The 13,927-nt window shown below is 45.6% G+C and overlaps 2 protein-coding genes across 2 annotated transcripts; both read left to right on the top strand.

Moving 5' to 3' along the window:
• Positions 1-1,513: 1,513 nt before the first annotated feature.
• vox (ventral homeobox) lies at positions 1,514-2,595 on the top strand (the record flags this gene model as incomplete). Its single annotated transcript, XM_084470201.1, has 3 exons — positions 1,514-1,652; positions 1,998-2,233; positions 2,341-2,595. The coding sequence occupies 3 exons, from the start codon at positions 1,514-1,516 to the stop codon at positions 2,593-2,595; spliced, it is 630 nt and encodes a 209-aa protein (XP_084326327.1).
• Positions 2,596-4,525: 1,930 nt separating this feature from the next.
• vent (ventral expressed homeobox) lies at positions 4,526-5,413 on the top strand (the record flags this gene model as incomplete). Its single annotated transcript, XM_084470200.1, has 3 exons — positions 4,526-4,697; positions 4,824-5,023; positions 5,144-5,413. The coding sequence occupies 3 exons, from the start codon at positions 4,526-4,528 to the stop codon at positions 5,411-5,413; spliced, it is 642 nt and encodes a 213-aa protein (XP_084326326.1).
• Between the last annotated feature and the right edge of the window lie 8,514 nt (positions 5,414-13,927).

The raw sequence follows: 13,927 nt of genomic DNA, 5'->3' as shown, positions 1-13,927 counted from the left end.
GTCAGTCGCCAACGTGGGATTGAGATGTGTGTGTGTTTGTGAACTGCAGTGTCTGTTAACAATATCTAATATTTTAGCGACGACTCGGGTGAAATAAGTCCGCTGGAGACTACGTGAGGGTCCACTTGGCTTAGTTCAAGTTTGCTGAATGTAATAATCATTGAATGTTAAATGTGCTGAATGTAATAATCATTTAATGTTAAATGTGCTGAATGTAATAATCATTTAATGTGTGCAATGAGTCATTTAATATTATGCATTATAAAATGATCTGTTAGTGCCTATAGTTAGTGTTTTATATTTAGCCCACCACTGCCTTTTTTTTCCTTGTGTTATACTTTATTCAATTATTATATAATATGTCGAGTGAAAGTGAAGTGCATCAGTTGAGCACTGTAAGCATACAAGCTAATGTATAGTCTGTTAAAGTAAATATTACTCTGTCACAAGAGTTGAAACGATGTGTTCTACAATAAATGAATGCTACAAAAACCCCGAAAGTCATTGTGTCCTGTGTGGCATCTAATTCCACGGGCTACACATATATTGCCTCCATGCGTTCCTCGGGCTTCCTACCAGCTTGTTTTGCCTTATTTACATTTGAACCAACCGACAATCAGGCCTAATTGTGTTGCTACTGTAAGGTCTTTGATCTGAGCTTACTGTCAGATGCTGGCTGTTGGTCGCTGGCGCCCCCGCCCCACCCCCTCCGACGCCGGGGGGGGGTGGCGTCGGAGAAGTGTCAATACTTAGGCCTACTAACACTGTTACATTGCGTGCTTTCGATTTATATTTGATTAAATAACTGATTATTTTTAGATTCAGGGGGAGATATTATCTTGATATCATCACAAAAATCGTCCTCGCCTGTCTCCTGGTGAAGTCAATAGGTATCAGGGCGATATCTGACCTTTGTTTTTACCTTTTTATAAAAGGCCTGTGTTATTGGGCTAGAAATCTTACCTCCATCCAATCTTATTCAATTATAATGAAAGTACTCTCATTTTAACTCCCCTCCGTACAAGCCTATAGTCCATTTTTTAATTGTATGATGTATTATGATGTCGTAAGCCTTTCTTCTGACAAATAAGAAACAGCTTAGGCCTATAATGTATGCCGGTGACCCATATTAATAATGTATTAAACAGGCTACAGTTTGAAAAAAAAAAAAAAAAAGTCGAAAGTGGCCCAAATGGGGTCTCCACCTCTGCTTTACGCACAGCTATTTCGAGGGGGCACCCACAGGTTCTGTCCGGCGGCCAAATGTATGAGCTCAAGGGGTTCTCACAGACTCGGTGGCGCCAGGTCTTCACACATTCACAGGATATGTAAAGACTTCAATAACGAGCCATTAGCCCTAATCATTGGAATCGATTGGGTGTTAACGTTCCTTTACAAATGCAAATGAGTGCGAGGGCCCGGCCTATATAATCCCGCTCCTCGGTCCCCACCGGCACAACACGCCACGGTGTCTTTCTGTGTGGAGATTTATCCCCGGAGTCCCCCTGCAAGTATGGTCAAACACTTCTCCGTCGACTGGATGGCCCAGAGCAGCACTCCTTCAAAGCGAATTGACGAGCACATGGATTTAACGTCCCCTGTGAGACCTCACGTCCGCTGCATGGTGCAGCCTCGCCAACCGTCATCCTATGGCAAGGATTATCTCCAACCTAAACCCAAGTCCTTCAAAACGGCTGAACGCACGGATCCCAACGATGATATCACCTTGGCTTCACCTGCACGGTCCACAACATGCGTTTCACCAAGTAAGTTGATATTCTGGTTCATTTCCAATCAAAACATATCCAGTAGCAATAGCATACTCTTCTCGTGTGTGTGTGTGTGTGTGTGTGTGTGTGTGTGTGTGTGTGTGTGTGTGTGTGTGTGTGTGTGTGTGTGTGTGTGTGTGTGTGTGTGTGTGTGTGTGTGTGTGTGTGTGTGTGTGCAGAACCTGCAAACGCAGATTTCTAACAGTGTTTTTGTCTTTTTATTATCAGCTTCTGAAATCAGCGGGTACTCTTCTGGGTACGAGAGCGAGGCCGGCCTGTCTGAGTGTCCCTCCGTGGAGGAGAGCAGCGAGGCCGATCGGGACGGGGCCCTTCAGCGGCGCCTCCGCACCAAGTTCACTCCCGAACAGATCAACAAACTGGAGAAGATCTTCAACAAGCACAAGTACCTGGATGCAGGGGAACGATTAAAGACTGCAGAGAAACTAAACCTCTCCGAAACTCAGGTAAAAATAATTTCTAGTAAAGCCAATGTATTTTTTTGTTATTATCAATGATTTATATTTGAAACTGCGCACTGACTAACAAACTTTCTATTGGTTTATTTCTTCAGATCCGAACCTGGTTCCAGAACAGGAGAATGAAGCTGAAGCGAGAGGTTCAGGACATGCGCGCGGAGTACTTTGCGCCTGCGCTGTCGCCCCTGAATCAGTACCACGACTTCGCCGGACAGCGCTTTCAATATCCCCATCACGCCGGTCTGGCGATGTACCCCTCGATGGGCCAACAGCTCCAGGCTCTGCCCCCTCAGCCCATCATCTCTTACCAAGTGCCCTATCACATGGCCACCAACCCACGGTTCTACTAGAACTCGAACTGTGAATTTATTTTTCGACTGAAACACTTAGGATACATAAATATATTATGTGCAATGTGAACGTAAAGCTTTTTTATTTTTATTATGTCATTTCATGTACAGTTGTAAATATATAGAGGCCTATCCCGAGTACATGCCTAAAGAAATATATTTATCATTGAATAAAATACATTTTATTTCAAGAATGGCTTTGAGTTTCCTGTTTATTATTGTCTTCAGAACATTTATATTCAATGCAATAGACTAGAGACACACACATCGTGTCGATGCTGGTTTTGTTCATTAAGCGTAGGTCATCCTGGTGACCTTATTCAATTACAAGTTATGCTTCAGTAAAATGCGAGTGGCTAGTCGTTTTGCCTGCATGAAGCTCTTATCTTGAGTCATTGTGTAGATCCCCTGATTTAATCCCCTGGCCCATGTAATAGCAGCGCAGAGATATTATGTAATTATATTTGGTTCATCAAACTCACAGAATGGATTCAATCACAGACTAGACCGCAGACTTTGCGATGAGTTAACTGGAATGTGCAGACGTTGAATATTCGCCAAAGTATAAACCAAACAAATGACATTTGGTGTGGGGTCGTTGGGCTGCTCCTCACCTGTCAGCCCAGTCTCGCCCCCCCCCCCCCCACCCTCCCGGAGCGCTTTTATATGCGCGGCGTCTAATTCTGTTTGTCCCCGGCGCTGCACTTCAAAGGAGGCTAACGGGGAGATCATGGTCAACAATTAGCCTAAATTAAGTCCTGCATTGATGAGTTTACACTTACTGTAAGGTCCCTCCGGCCTGGCTCCAGAAAGTCTGGGCCATTGTGTGCCGGCCAGAATCAGGTCTGATCCCTGCGGTTTGAAGTTGTGGTCACAAAACGTCTGCGACGGTGTGAAGATAGGCTAATTGCTTTGGCCAAACGCCTTGAAGTGGACCAGATGAAAGCTTTCCATTATTTTTATAAACACACAGGTAAGCCAGGCTTAATCATGCATGCACGCACACTATATACATATAGCCATACACGTCCAGCAGACATACAATTTCCTTTTAATAATGTTTAATAAATATGCCTATTTGGGCCTGTCTTCCTCCAAATATATAGATACGAGGTTTAACTGAAAAAAGACTATCCTTGCACTCAAAAAGTAGTCCTCATCGGCAACATTTTGATGACACTAAAAGTGGGATAAGTCTTATTTGTTGTATGCGGGGCTGCAGAGCCGCAGAGTCGCCTCGGCAAATGCCTCCTTCAAATTAACATGTCAACAAACATCAAACACACGGTTCTCACTTTCTGTTTAGGCCCCTCTGGCGTGGGGACTCTCACACCTAGCGCACACCACGCACAAAGGCTTCAGCCACAGTGGGAGGCTGTCTTTAGAAAACAGGCGAATCAAAGATTTTACAGCGAATAAATAGACCTAATAAAATTAAAAATGTATTTGTGTACACTGGTAAAGATACCTGACGAATATGAGACTCTTGTTGTTTGTAAATGGCAGAATGAAAGCTTTTTATTTGATATATATGTAGGCTATTTACTTAATTTAGAATAATTAAAGTGAACTGCTAAACCCGCCCAACATGATCTCCGAGCAGACTAAAGGTCCCCATCACGTGTGAATTGAGCGCAGCAGCATTCAACGGATCCTGCTCTAAGTCACTCATATATGCAGATCATAATTCCCCCCTCAGATCCCAGCCCACTGATACTCAGACCTGCTGGCGCCTCAACCTATCAGCCAGTCGCGAACGTGAGAAAAAGAACACAAATGCGGCCCCTATTACCTTCAATTACAACGACTATCGAGCTTTTATCGCTCTGTTGTGATCCTTTCGCATATGCAAATAAAGCCATGTGCCCCTCCTATATAGCGGCCAGGAGCCGACCCACACGGGCACCAGGCCAGACACCATCAGGACATCATGGCAAACTTCTCCATTGAATGGCTGTCCAAAAGTTTTTATCCAACGCACAAGGAAACGGATGAGGTTAAGAGAGCCCCACTTCCAGATCGACTTAAAACCGGGACTTGTTCAAGTATTGAAGTGCTTTCCAACGCCCCGGCGGACAGCTATTCTCCGACCTCGCCGAACAGTAAGTTATTGTGATTTCTTGTTGTTTTTGGGGTACTGGTAGGCCTATAGCCTGTATTTATCCATGTAAGGGCCCTGCCTCGAGTTGGGAATAGTTGTAACTCAAGGTCTGTTTTCTCCTCAACAGATAGCTGTGGCTACACGTCGGGCTCTGAGAGTGAGCAGGGGGAGGACAGCGAGGGGGAGGCCGGCCTCCACCGAAGGATGAGAACCAAGTTCACTTCGGAGCAGATCAACAGACTGGAGGACACCTTCGGCAGGCACAAGTACCTGGGCGCCACGCAGAGGAGGAAGATCGCCGAGAAGCTTAGCCTCTCTGAAACTCAGGTAAATAACAGCAAGGCTGAGGACCTGTGGGCTGTGTCTATTGGCTGGGTTATGGATTTTGATCTGGCTTCCTAACGAGATTTGTAGTTTCTAACATTTTTTTAACTTTTCTCTTCATAGGTGAAGACCTGGTTTCAGAACAGGCGGATGAAGCTGAAGCGAGACCTCCAGGACTCGCGCCCCGATTTCTTCTCCGCTCCGCCGAGTCTGCTCCCGCCCTTTCTGTACGCGCCCGCTCCCGCGTTTCAGCACCACGGGCTCGGCGGTCAGCTCCCGCTCTACAACTCTCGCGACGGCTCCCCTCAGCCAGTTCGCGGGCTCGCGTTCCCCGCGCAACAGCTCGTGCACCAGCAGCACATGTACCCGCTGGCTGCCCCCTACTACTATTAACCCCGGCGTGTTTAAACCGTGGGCTTGATGCTTTTACATCTAGAATCTAGATATCTCCCGGCCATCACCCTTAAGAGTTCTGTTCTTTTTTTTTTTTTTTCAAGCACTATCTTTTGATCAAATAAGCATTTATGTAGGCCGTACGAGAATTGTTCAATTCAAAAGTATATATCTAAAGAGATTATAATAATATGTACAAAATTAAATTCATTTTTTTTTATGGAAAAACGTGTAGCTACAATCTTGTGTGTAAAAAAATTAATGAAATATAATAAACGAACTTTCTTCTGAATTTCCTATACGCGTGATACTTAGCCTACGCAACACTCACCTGTGAGTGTCATGGCTGGGGTGTATGGGCCAAGAGGCTCTGGCCTCAAACCGAACAATTTACCACCATGTCAAATTGGTCCTTGAAGAGTTGGAATTTTACGAGAAATAACACAATCTGTAGATAATTTTGTGGGGAAAATAACCGTGCATTGAGCGCTTATTCTTCATATGTGGCTGACCACACGATAGAACAGTATAGCCTACGTATATGGAGGTCTTCAAATAAACTATGCGTATGGGGGTCTTTCAAGTGAACCCCAATAGGGATAGATGGGATGGTTGCTGCTTTTGGCGCAATAATGATGATACAATCCCATGTCGTAAAAAACAATCATAAAGTGTTATCCCATTCTCTCGCGATTTATGCGACGTTTTACATGAACAATATACATAATCCGTTTTGCCTATGTTGCCATCGAATAATGATGGATCTGATTTAAACTATCATGATTACAGTCGTTCCGCCAGCACCATATGGCTCCGATGGCTGCATGCGAATGGCCGCCGTCTGTGGGGAGTGGAGCAGTTCACTTGCGATTAGCATCTTCAAAGGGACATCAAAGAAGAACTAATGACAAGATCATTGATATCCTTTAAGCCCTTTTGTGTCGCACTGAAACCCTTCGCACTTACTTGAGAGATTCTCTGGGATGGCGCCTTCAAGTCTACCAAAGGTGTGTATTGCCTCACCTTAAAGTCATTAGGAACCTTCTAAATATGGGGCTGATTGAGTCACTCTGTCGTCCAAAAGCCTTGGCTATCCGCTGAAAATGTTACCTTCTGATTGGTATAGCGATGCCATTGAGTGATCGACGATTATATGGTTCGACAAACTCAGGCAGGGTTGCTGGATTTCTACATACTTTTAGCCAATCCACGAGTATGTTTGACTAGGCTACTGTACGTTTAAAACGATCAGAAACATGTTGATAACAATGCAATGTTGTTTTGTTATGTAGTAACAAAAGTTGTTTAAATGGAAAGTCACTCGTCACTCTTTTTGTGTGAGATCATTAAATCGAATAGTAGCCAGCCCTCATCCCATACATACATGCATATACTAGATCCCTTAATCCCTCTTGCATGTCTATTTGATTTCATCAAGTAGGCATCATATCTACAATGCAACTTTTCTCCCAAAGTACCCTTAATACTTCACAGTACTTAAGTATACTACTAGTAGTGCTTTTGCTAGGCCTACAAAAGTAGCATTCCACATAACATGTTAAAAGAGCATTGGATGGTAATCCATCAGCGTCCATTCACTGCTACTTGGTTTACACGGCTCAAACGGATCAGTGGCTGTTAATCCATTGGGCTGGGTAAGTGGGCCTGGCTCTGGGCCGGAGTTGATGTTGATGGGTTGTTATGCAGAAGCAGCCAGGGAGGGGCATGCTGATGGCTTCAGACATTCTGCAGCCAGGACAGGGGCTGGGAGGGGGTCTCCCGGCCCAGAGGCCCTACTATGGTTCCATAACAGGGAAATATGGCAAGGGTTATTTGACTGTTCAGCAGACATTATATTTTCAGATATTTTCCTCAGTATTTTTTTGTATACCCTCACCCTAACCCTAAATTCAAGTAGTAAAACGAAAGTCTATTCTAAAGATATTTCCGCAAATGTCTCCTAAAGCTTAACAAACTATTCAAAAGAAGGCCAAGTCAACCAAGTAGTTAACTAAAACTTCAAAGTCAAGTCACTGGTTGCAAATTATACTTGAATATATTTTATAGAAAAAAAAATGAAATTAACATGAAAGTGCCCTTCACTAGAGACATAGACAGTGAGAGAGAGAGAGAGAGAGAGAGAGAGAGAGAGAGAGAGAGAGAGAGAGAGAGAGAGAGAAATATAAAGACGATAAAAAGTGTCTCGGCTTCTACCAACAAACAATAAATAAATAGCTGTATTATGCAGAATGCTGTGATCATCTGAGTGACCCTGAGTTACTGTCTACTAGTGCATACAAAGTAAACATGAGTCAAACACCAACAACGGAAAGATTTGAACAAAAACATTTTATTAAGTGTGTAACAAAGTGTTTACTTCATCAGTTTACCAATTACATTAAAAACAAATTATATGTTTCATCAAAGTTGTCCATATATATGAAAAAGGATAGAGAGTGAATAACAAGATATATTCGTAAATATTCACATTATGCATGATCAAATAGCATATTATATAACAGCACATAAAGCGCTTAAACCGGGATTAACTTTGATCACAGTCAAATTCCCATCACAAGTAAGAACCGGACAAGACTCATCATTGTACATCACAGGGGAATAGCATTTGTAGGCGTTTATCTTTGTAAAAACTACACATCCCATGGGTCCAGCGGGGATCGGCCAGCTCTCCAAGGTGATTGGGTGGTCAGGGCATTGGGTGTATTACCCCTGCAGCCCCATTTTCCCATGCCCTATGCCTCTTTAAAGTTAAGTCTCAAAGAGGTATATGCATAGGAAAAAGGAACAGCGAGTGAAAAAAGTCTGGGCCACTCCTAGCTCTCTCGTCCTCCCTCTCCCTCTGCCTCCTGCTGGGTTGGACTGGTATACCTGGCATGGCAGACAGCCAACCCCCCCCCCCCCCACACACACACACACACACAAAGTTATACCGCTGGCTATAAACAAAGAACAATAATAAGCAAAGTTTAGTTGATCAGCCATTCTGTCATATTCACAATTGAACGGCTTCCTGAAAATAAAGTGGAATTAAAACATCAACGTTACGATTCAATAAAATCAAGGGGAAAACAACCATGTCCTGTCGAAGGATTACAGAGTACAAAACACAACACAGGAACGAGAAGACGAAATCCGATGTGTTTGGTCATTCTTAGGAGAAAAGGTGTGGGTTTTCTGGAGGGTAAGAAAAGGTGTGAAGGTGCGGAATGGACTCACCGTGTCCTGGAGCGGCGTGTCTGGGGAGGGGAACGCAGGGCCGGCCCGTTATATCCCCTCACCGGGACCTTGAAGATGTTTGAGAAAGACAGAGTAGCTGTTTTCTCCGACCGCGTTGCAAACACCCCCAGCCCCCCACATCCCCCACCACCACCATCCCTCCCCCTCCTCCCTCCTTCTGGGAGACACACACACACACACACACACACACACACACACACCTGTTGGGAAGACAGACGGCAACAATAAAAAATGTCCCTCGTAGCAGCTTGTGTACCGTCCATGGTTGGGCGAAAGGGAAGAGTGGGCCCCAGTTGATGGTGTGTTTTGTTACAGCGGTTATCTGTTCTCTCTCCCACACACACATACACACACACACACACACACACACACACACACACACACACACACACACAGATTTAGACAGACATCAACTATGGTGCAGGGAGACAGAGAGAGAGAGAAAACAAGTGAGTGAAAGAGTCAGGGTGTTTTAGGAACAGGCTGTTCTGCAAAAATGTGAATATGTTCTTATCTCCTCAGGGTCTCCCTCTACCCAACCCCCACTCTCTCTCTCTCTCTCTTCTCTCTCTCTCTCTCCGTCTCTCTCTCACAGAAGACTGGATGCCCCTGGTGCTCCATTGCGCTGAAGGTCTCCAGACAAGGTCTCTGAATGTACACACACACACACACACGAGCACATGCACACACACACACACACACACACACACACACACACACACACACACAAGCACATGCACACACACACACACACACACACACACACACATGCACACACTGGGGGGGAGTGTACTGGCATGTCAAGGTTGGTCCGGCCTGCCAGAGGAAGCTGTGCTCCCCTTTCAGGGGCTCCTGGTGGGCGACACTATGGACAGTAGGCCATACATCAAAGACGTCTAGTCCTGTGATCAGTAGTTACTTTCATATATATTGCATAAAAAACACCTAGACCTTCCAAGCCTATAGCAGAGGTCATATCAGCAGCAGGGATGTGTGGGATAAGGAGGTGTGTTTGGCTGAATTATATTCTGTGCAAAGTTGCAGTTTTGGAACTTCCAGGATTGTTTACACGTCACAATGTTTGTTTTTGAGCAGCCTATTTATTAAGTACAGATATATAAATATACACTCCCTTTTAAGTTATCACATGGGCCCTTTTTACATTCACACATTTCTGCACAGAATCTGTTTAGAAATTTGAACGTGTTGAATTTATTTTCACCTCTGTTTTTCTGATTCCGTTACTTACAATCAACCCCGACCAAACCGCCCCCGCTGTTTCCACTGACTGCCACTAGGTGGCAACAGATTCCACCTCTGACTGGGGCAGCAGGCCTGCACCGTTCCCCGTATGGACACAGCAGGGTGAAGTCTCTGTCTTCTCCGCACAGTAGTGGTGAGATCTACCTGGAGCACGGTCTGTCACACAAGTCAAGACATACGCCTGCTGAGTCACTGCACTTGACCGGCGAGTCACCCTCTCAGTAAGAGCTCCCACGAGGGGGATAACAATATCCTGTTGGGAGGCGTAAAACATGGTATAACAGGTTGATAATGGAAGATGGAATTGTATCTTGGTAAAGTAAAGTAAGATATTATCCTAAAAACAAACATACAGTATATATATACAAAAAATCCAGAAAGTGGCAGGCAATAGTTTTGAAACACCCCCATATGTTCACTGTATACACATACTATACAAATGAATCGATTTCAACATAAAATGAGCCAGTCTCTGTTGCATCTTTCTCACTCAAATCTCCCTCGGGGGACAAAGGTTGATGAATGATGTGTTTGTCCTAACCGCAGCAGGCAGCTCTGCAGAGTTCAGAAGGTCCCACCTATCAGATTTTGGTTCATCAACAACAGATCGGTCCAGGAGCCAGTCAGCCATCTTGTCTGAGCTCCCTCCAACAGCTGCATTATTTCCTGGACCTCTTCACTTCAGACATTAATTAATAACATTCAGGGAAGTTTTTTTTTCAGCCAGGAAATTTTTTGCCAAATTGTATTTCTGACACACGGACGACATTGCCAAAAGCTTCTACATTGAAGCCGCTCCAAGGTCGTTTTGCTAACAAAGAACTTAATTCACTGCCAATAATGTGAACACAGCTAATACCTTGCCCAATTCCGTCATGTGCAGAAACAAGGCTCTTTGTCTTCTGCCTGGGTGTAACACCACTCTGGTAGCGTGAATATCAACCCAATGTGTGTGTGTGTGTGTGTGTGTGTGTGTGTGTGTGTTTGTGTGTGTGTGTGTGCGTCCTAAACTCTCAGTGGCCCTCTCTACAGCTAATTTCACTTCCTTCTGTTTCCCTTGTCGGGTTGTTTGCCTCCGTGCCGAGACACACTCAAGACAGACGGAGATGGAGACCGGGGGGCCCTAACGTAGGGGCCCATCCACAGCAGACGGGGGGGGGGGGGGGGAGGCGGAGCTGGGGGTGTTTGACAGAATAAGGCCACATGTGCCTGGGGTCTGCCTCAACACCTCAGCTCAGCAGTGGGGGGTCCCGGGGGGGAGAGAGACGGGGGACCGGTGGAGGAGCTACCTGTTTCCCACCTGGAGGTCTGCGGCGGTCGTAGGTGTAGTCGGGCCATCTGGAGGAAGCTTCCAATGAGGGAGAAGATCTCCTCCCACCCAGCCAGCAAGGCTCCATATCCGGGAGAGTGAGTGAGCCAGTGTGTGTGTGTGTGTGGGGGGGGGCATGTTTGTGTGTGTGTGTGTGTGTGTGTGTGTGTGTGTGTGTGTGTGTATAGGAGAGAGACAGACAGACAGAGGCAGAAGGGAGGAAGTGTGTGTGTGTGTGTGTGTGTGTGTGTGTGTGTGTGCATGCGCATGTGTGGGTGTGTGTCAGTGTTAGTCAGTGTATGCCTTGTCTTTCTGTCTGTCTGTGTGTCTGTGTCTGTGTTGACGTCTGCCTGTGCTTGCATATATAATGTACGTCAGAGTTTGCATATGAAAGATACGCAGGCAGCAGACAGCAACACAGACAGACAGAGAATGAAGGCCAGAGAGTAGTTGAACAAGGCACTGATAATTGGGGGCCAAAGGAATCTTTGAACACTCACCTCGGACTCTACTGTGATATAGCTTTCTGACTGAAATGATGCTTACTGATGTGTTGTGGAGTAACGCGTGTTTTCCATCAGACCCACTCTTTCATCATCATCATCGCTTGCACCTTGGAACTTTGTGTAACCTCTTTCTATTCTCAAGGAAATATTCATGGTCGCGTAGAGCTGCTGGCAGTTTGTTTGGCGTATAAATATATAAATATATATATACAGCATAGGCCCACTGCCTTCACCTCTGGGTGAAACCGGGTTGAAACTTGATAGAAACGGAGACGCTTCAAGGCGTTGCTTTCGCGTCAAGGCGGATGCACAGCATCCAGTTTACTGTGTTATACAAAACATAGCCGTTTAAAAAAAACATAGCCATTATACACAATGTAACAAAGGTAATTTACATTTTATTTACAATGGCATCTTAGGAATGTACATGAAAAAAGGGTGATTTAATTTTGACACTTTGTCACTGTACCGTGTTACTTACTATTATGTCTGTATTCGTAGGTTGTGTGATATGAATGATACATGATACAAAGGCAGTATCGTTAGTCTTTGATTTGCGCTCCAGATTGAGACCATAGCTGGCTCAGTGTCTTGCTAGCCCATGACTGCCAGAGCAGGCTGTAGCTTCTGGTAGTAACCTTGAAACCAGTGCCCTCTCTGTATCAGCAGTGATACAGTGAGGGGAGTTGGATTAAAGGAACCTTTGCCCCTTTTTGTGTCACTGTGCCTTTGTTCAACTCACACTCACACTTTGTGCGTTTCTTATTTTATGATGTGCTAAAACTCTCATTCCCATCAGAGCCCGCCTTCCTCATTTGATTCATTAGCTAAGTCCTCTCTTCCTTTCTCTTCCCCCCTCATGTCATCATACGGTACGTGTCTGTCACCCCACCCTCCCTCACCCCCACTCCTCACATCTCATTTGCAAGGTGTCCCAGAGAGAGTCACACATCAACAGCAGCAGCCGTCTGCCTGCCTGCCTGCCTGCCTGCCTGCCTGCCTGCCTGCCTGTCTGTCCGTCCGTACGGCCTTCCGTCGGTGTGTCTGTGTGCATGTCTCTCTCTCGGTCTGTCGTTGAAGACATTTCAATCTAGCGCTCCTTCCCTCGGGTCCCCCGGGCACAAATTACCACTTCAAACGACTCTCTGCTTCGCTACCTCCCCAGGTCTGTCCCACAGGGGTGGGGTACCGGGACAATACCCCCTCACACACACACACACACACACACGCACACACACACACCCCGCTCTCTCACCTCGCTACTCAGCAATGCTGATGTTATGGCCCGCCCCCCCCGGCCCCCTCTATCCCCTCTCCGCCCCATTCTAAACAAAACTCTCTCCCCAGCAGGAGAACGGGGAGCAGCTAACCTCATTATGCTCCCCCAGCCGAATAACGTCTTCATTCCTACCCTGAGATGGAATGTTTTGCCTTGGCCAGGCATGTCTTCATAACGCCTGAAACAGGGAGTCGCTGTTAGATTGAGTTGCGCACTGGCAGGAGGCAGATGGGAACTTTTTGTTTAGAGCTTAATGCGGCAAATTCTTTTCTTTGCCCCTTCCAGTATCACATACCAACTCTGCAGTATCTTAGTGATACATGATGGTAGAAGCACTGATTGAAGCGACAAAGCAATCAACTGTGAGGACACTGGGGATAATGTTCTGTGCAAATTGGGTGTTTTTGGTGGTCCTTCCAGTAACGTTATTCACCTAAACTAGGTCATTCTGGTGGTAAGAGTTATACGCCGAGATATCTGTACATTGGCATTTGCGTGTCTCGGGATGTTGGATTAGGGAGAGGCATGTTCGATCTCCCACACACACAAAAGCCACAACGCTACTATCCTGAGTGCCTCCGAGCAAGAGGTCTCGCCTTAATTCCCTTAATCTGCTCTTATCCCCTGAACGCTTCAAACACAATGCCAGGACCACCCTCGTCCGGGGACCAAAGCTTCTACTCTGTGTGTGGAGAAAAATCTGTTTTTTCTTCTTCCAAACAAATTGAAAAGGCAAAGGCGGCCCACTCTGTAAAAAGTCCACATTTGCTATGTTCACATCGATCTGTTTTTTAACAAGTACGCTTCAAGCTATTTCCCCGCGCGCTGTTTCCTCTATGAAAGTTTGCAATAAGGCTCCCCAGTTTGTTCAGCGCAGACATTTCCACCCTGGAGGCAGA

This window comes from Micromesistius poutassou (genome assembly GCF_964030765.1).
Source record: "Micromesistius poutassou genome assembly, chromosome: 7".
In the NCBI taxonomy this organism is placed as follows: Eukaryota; Metazoa; Chordata; class Actinopteri; order Gadiformes; family Gadidae; genus Micromesistius; species Micromesistius poutassou.
Note: the sequence above shows the minus strand (reverse complement) of the source record. Positions and strands in the feature narration are given on the sequence as shown.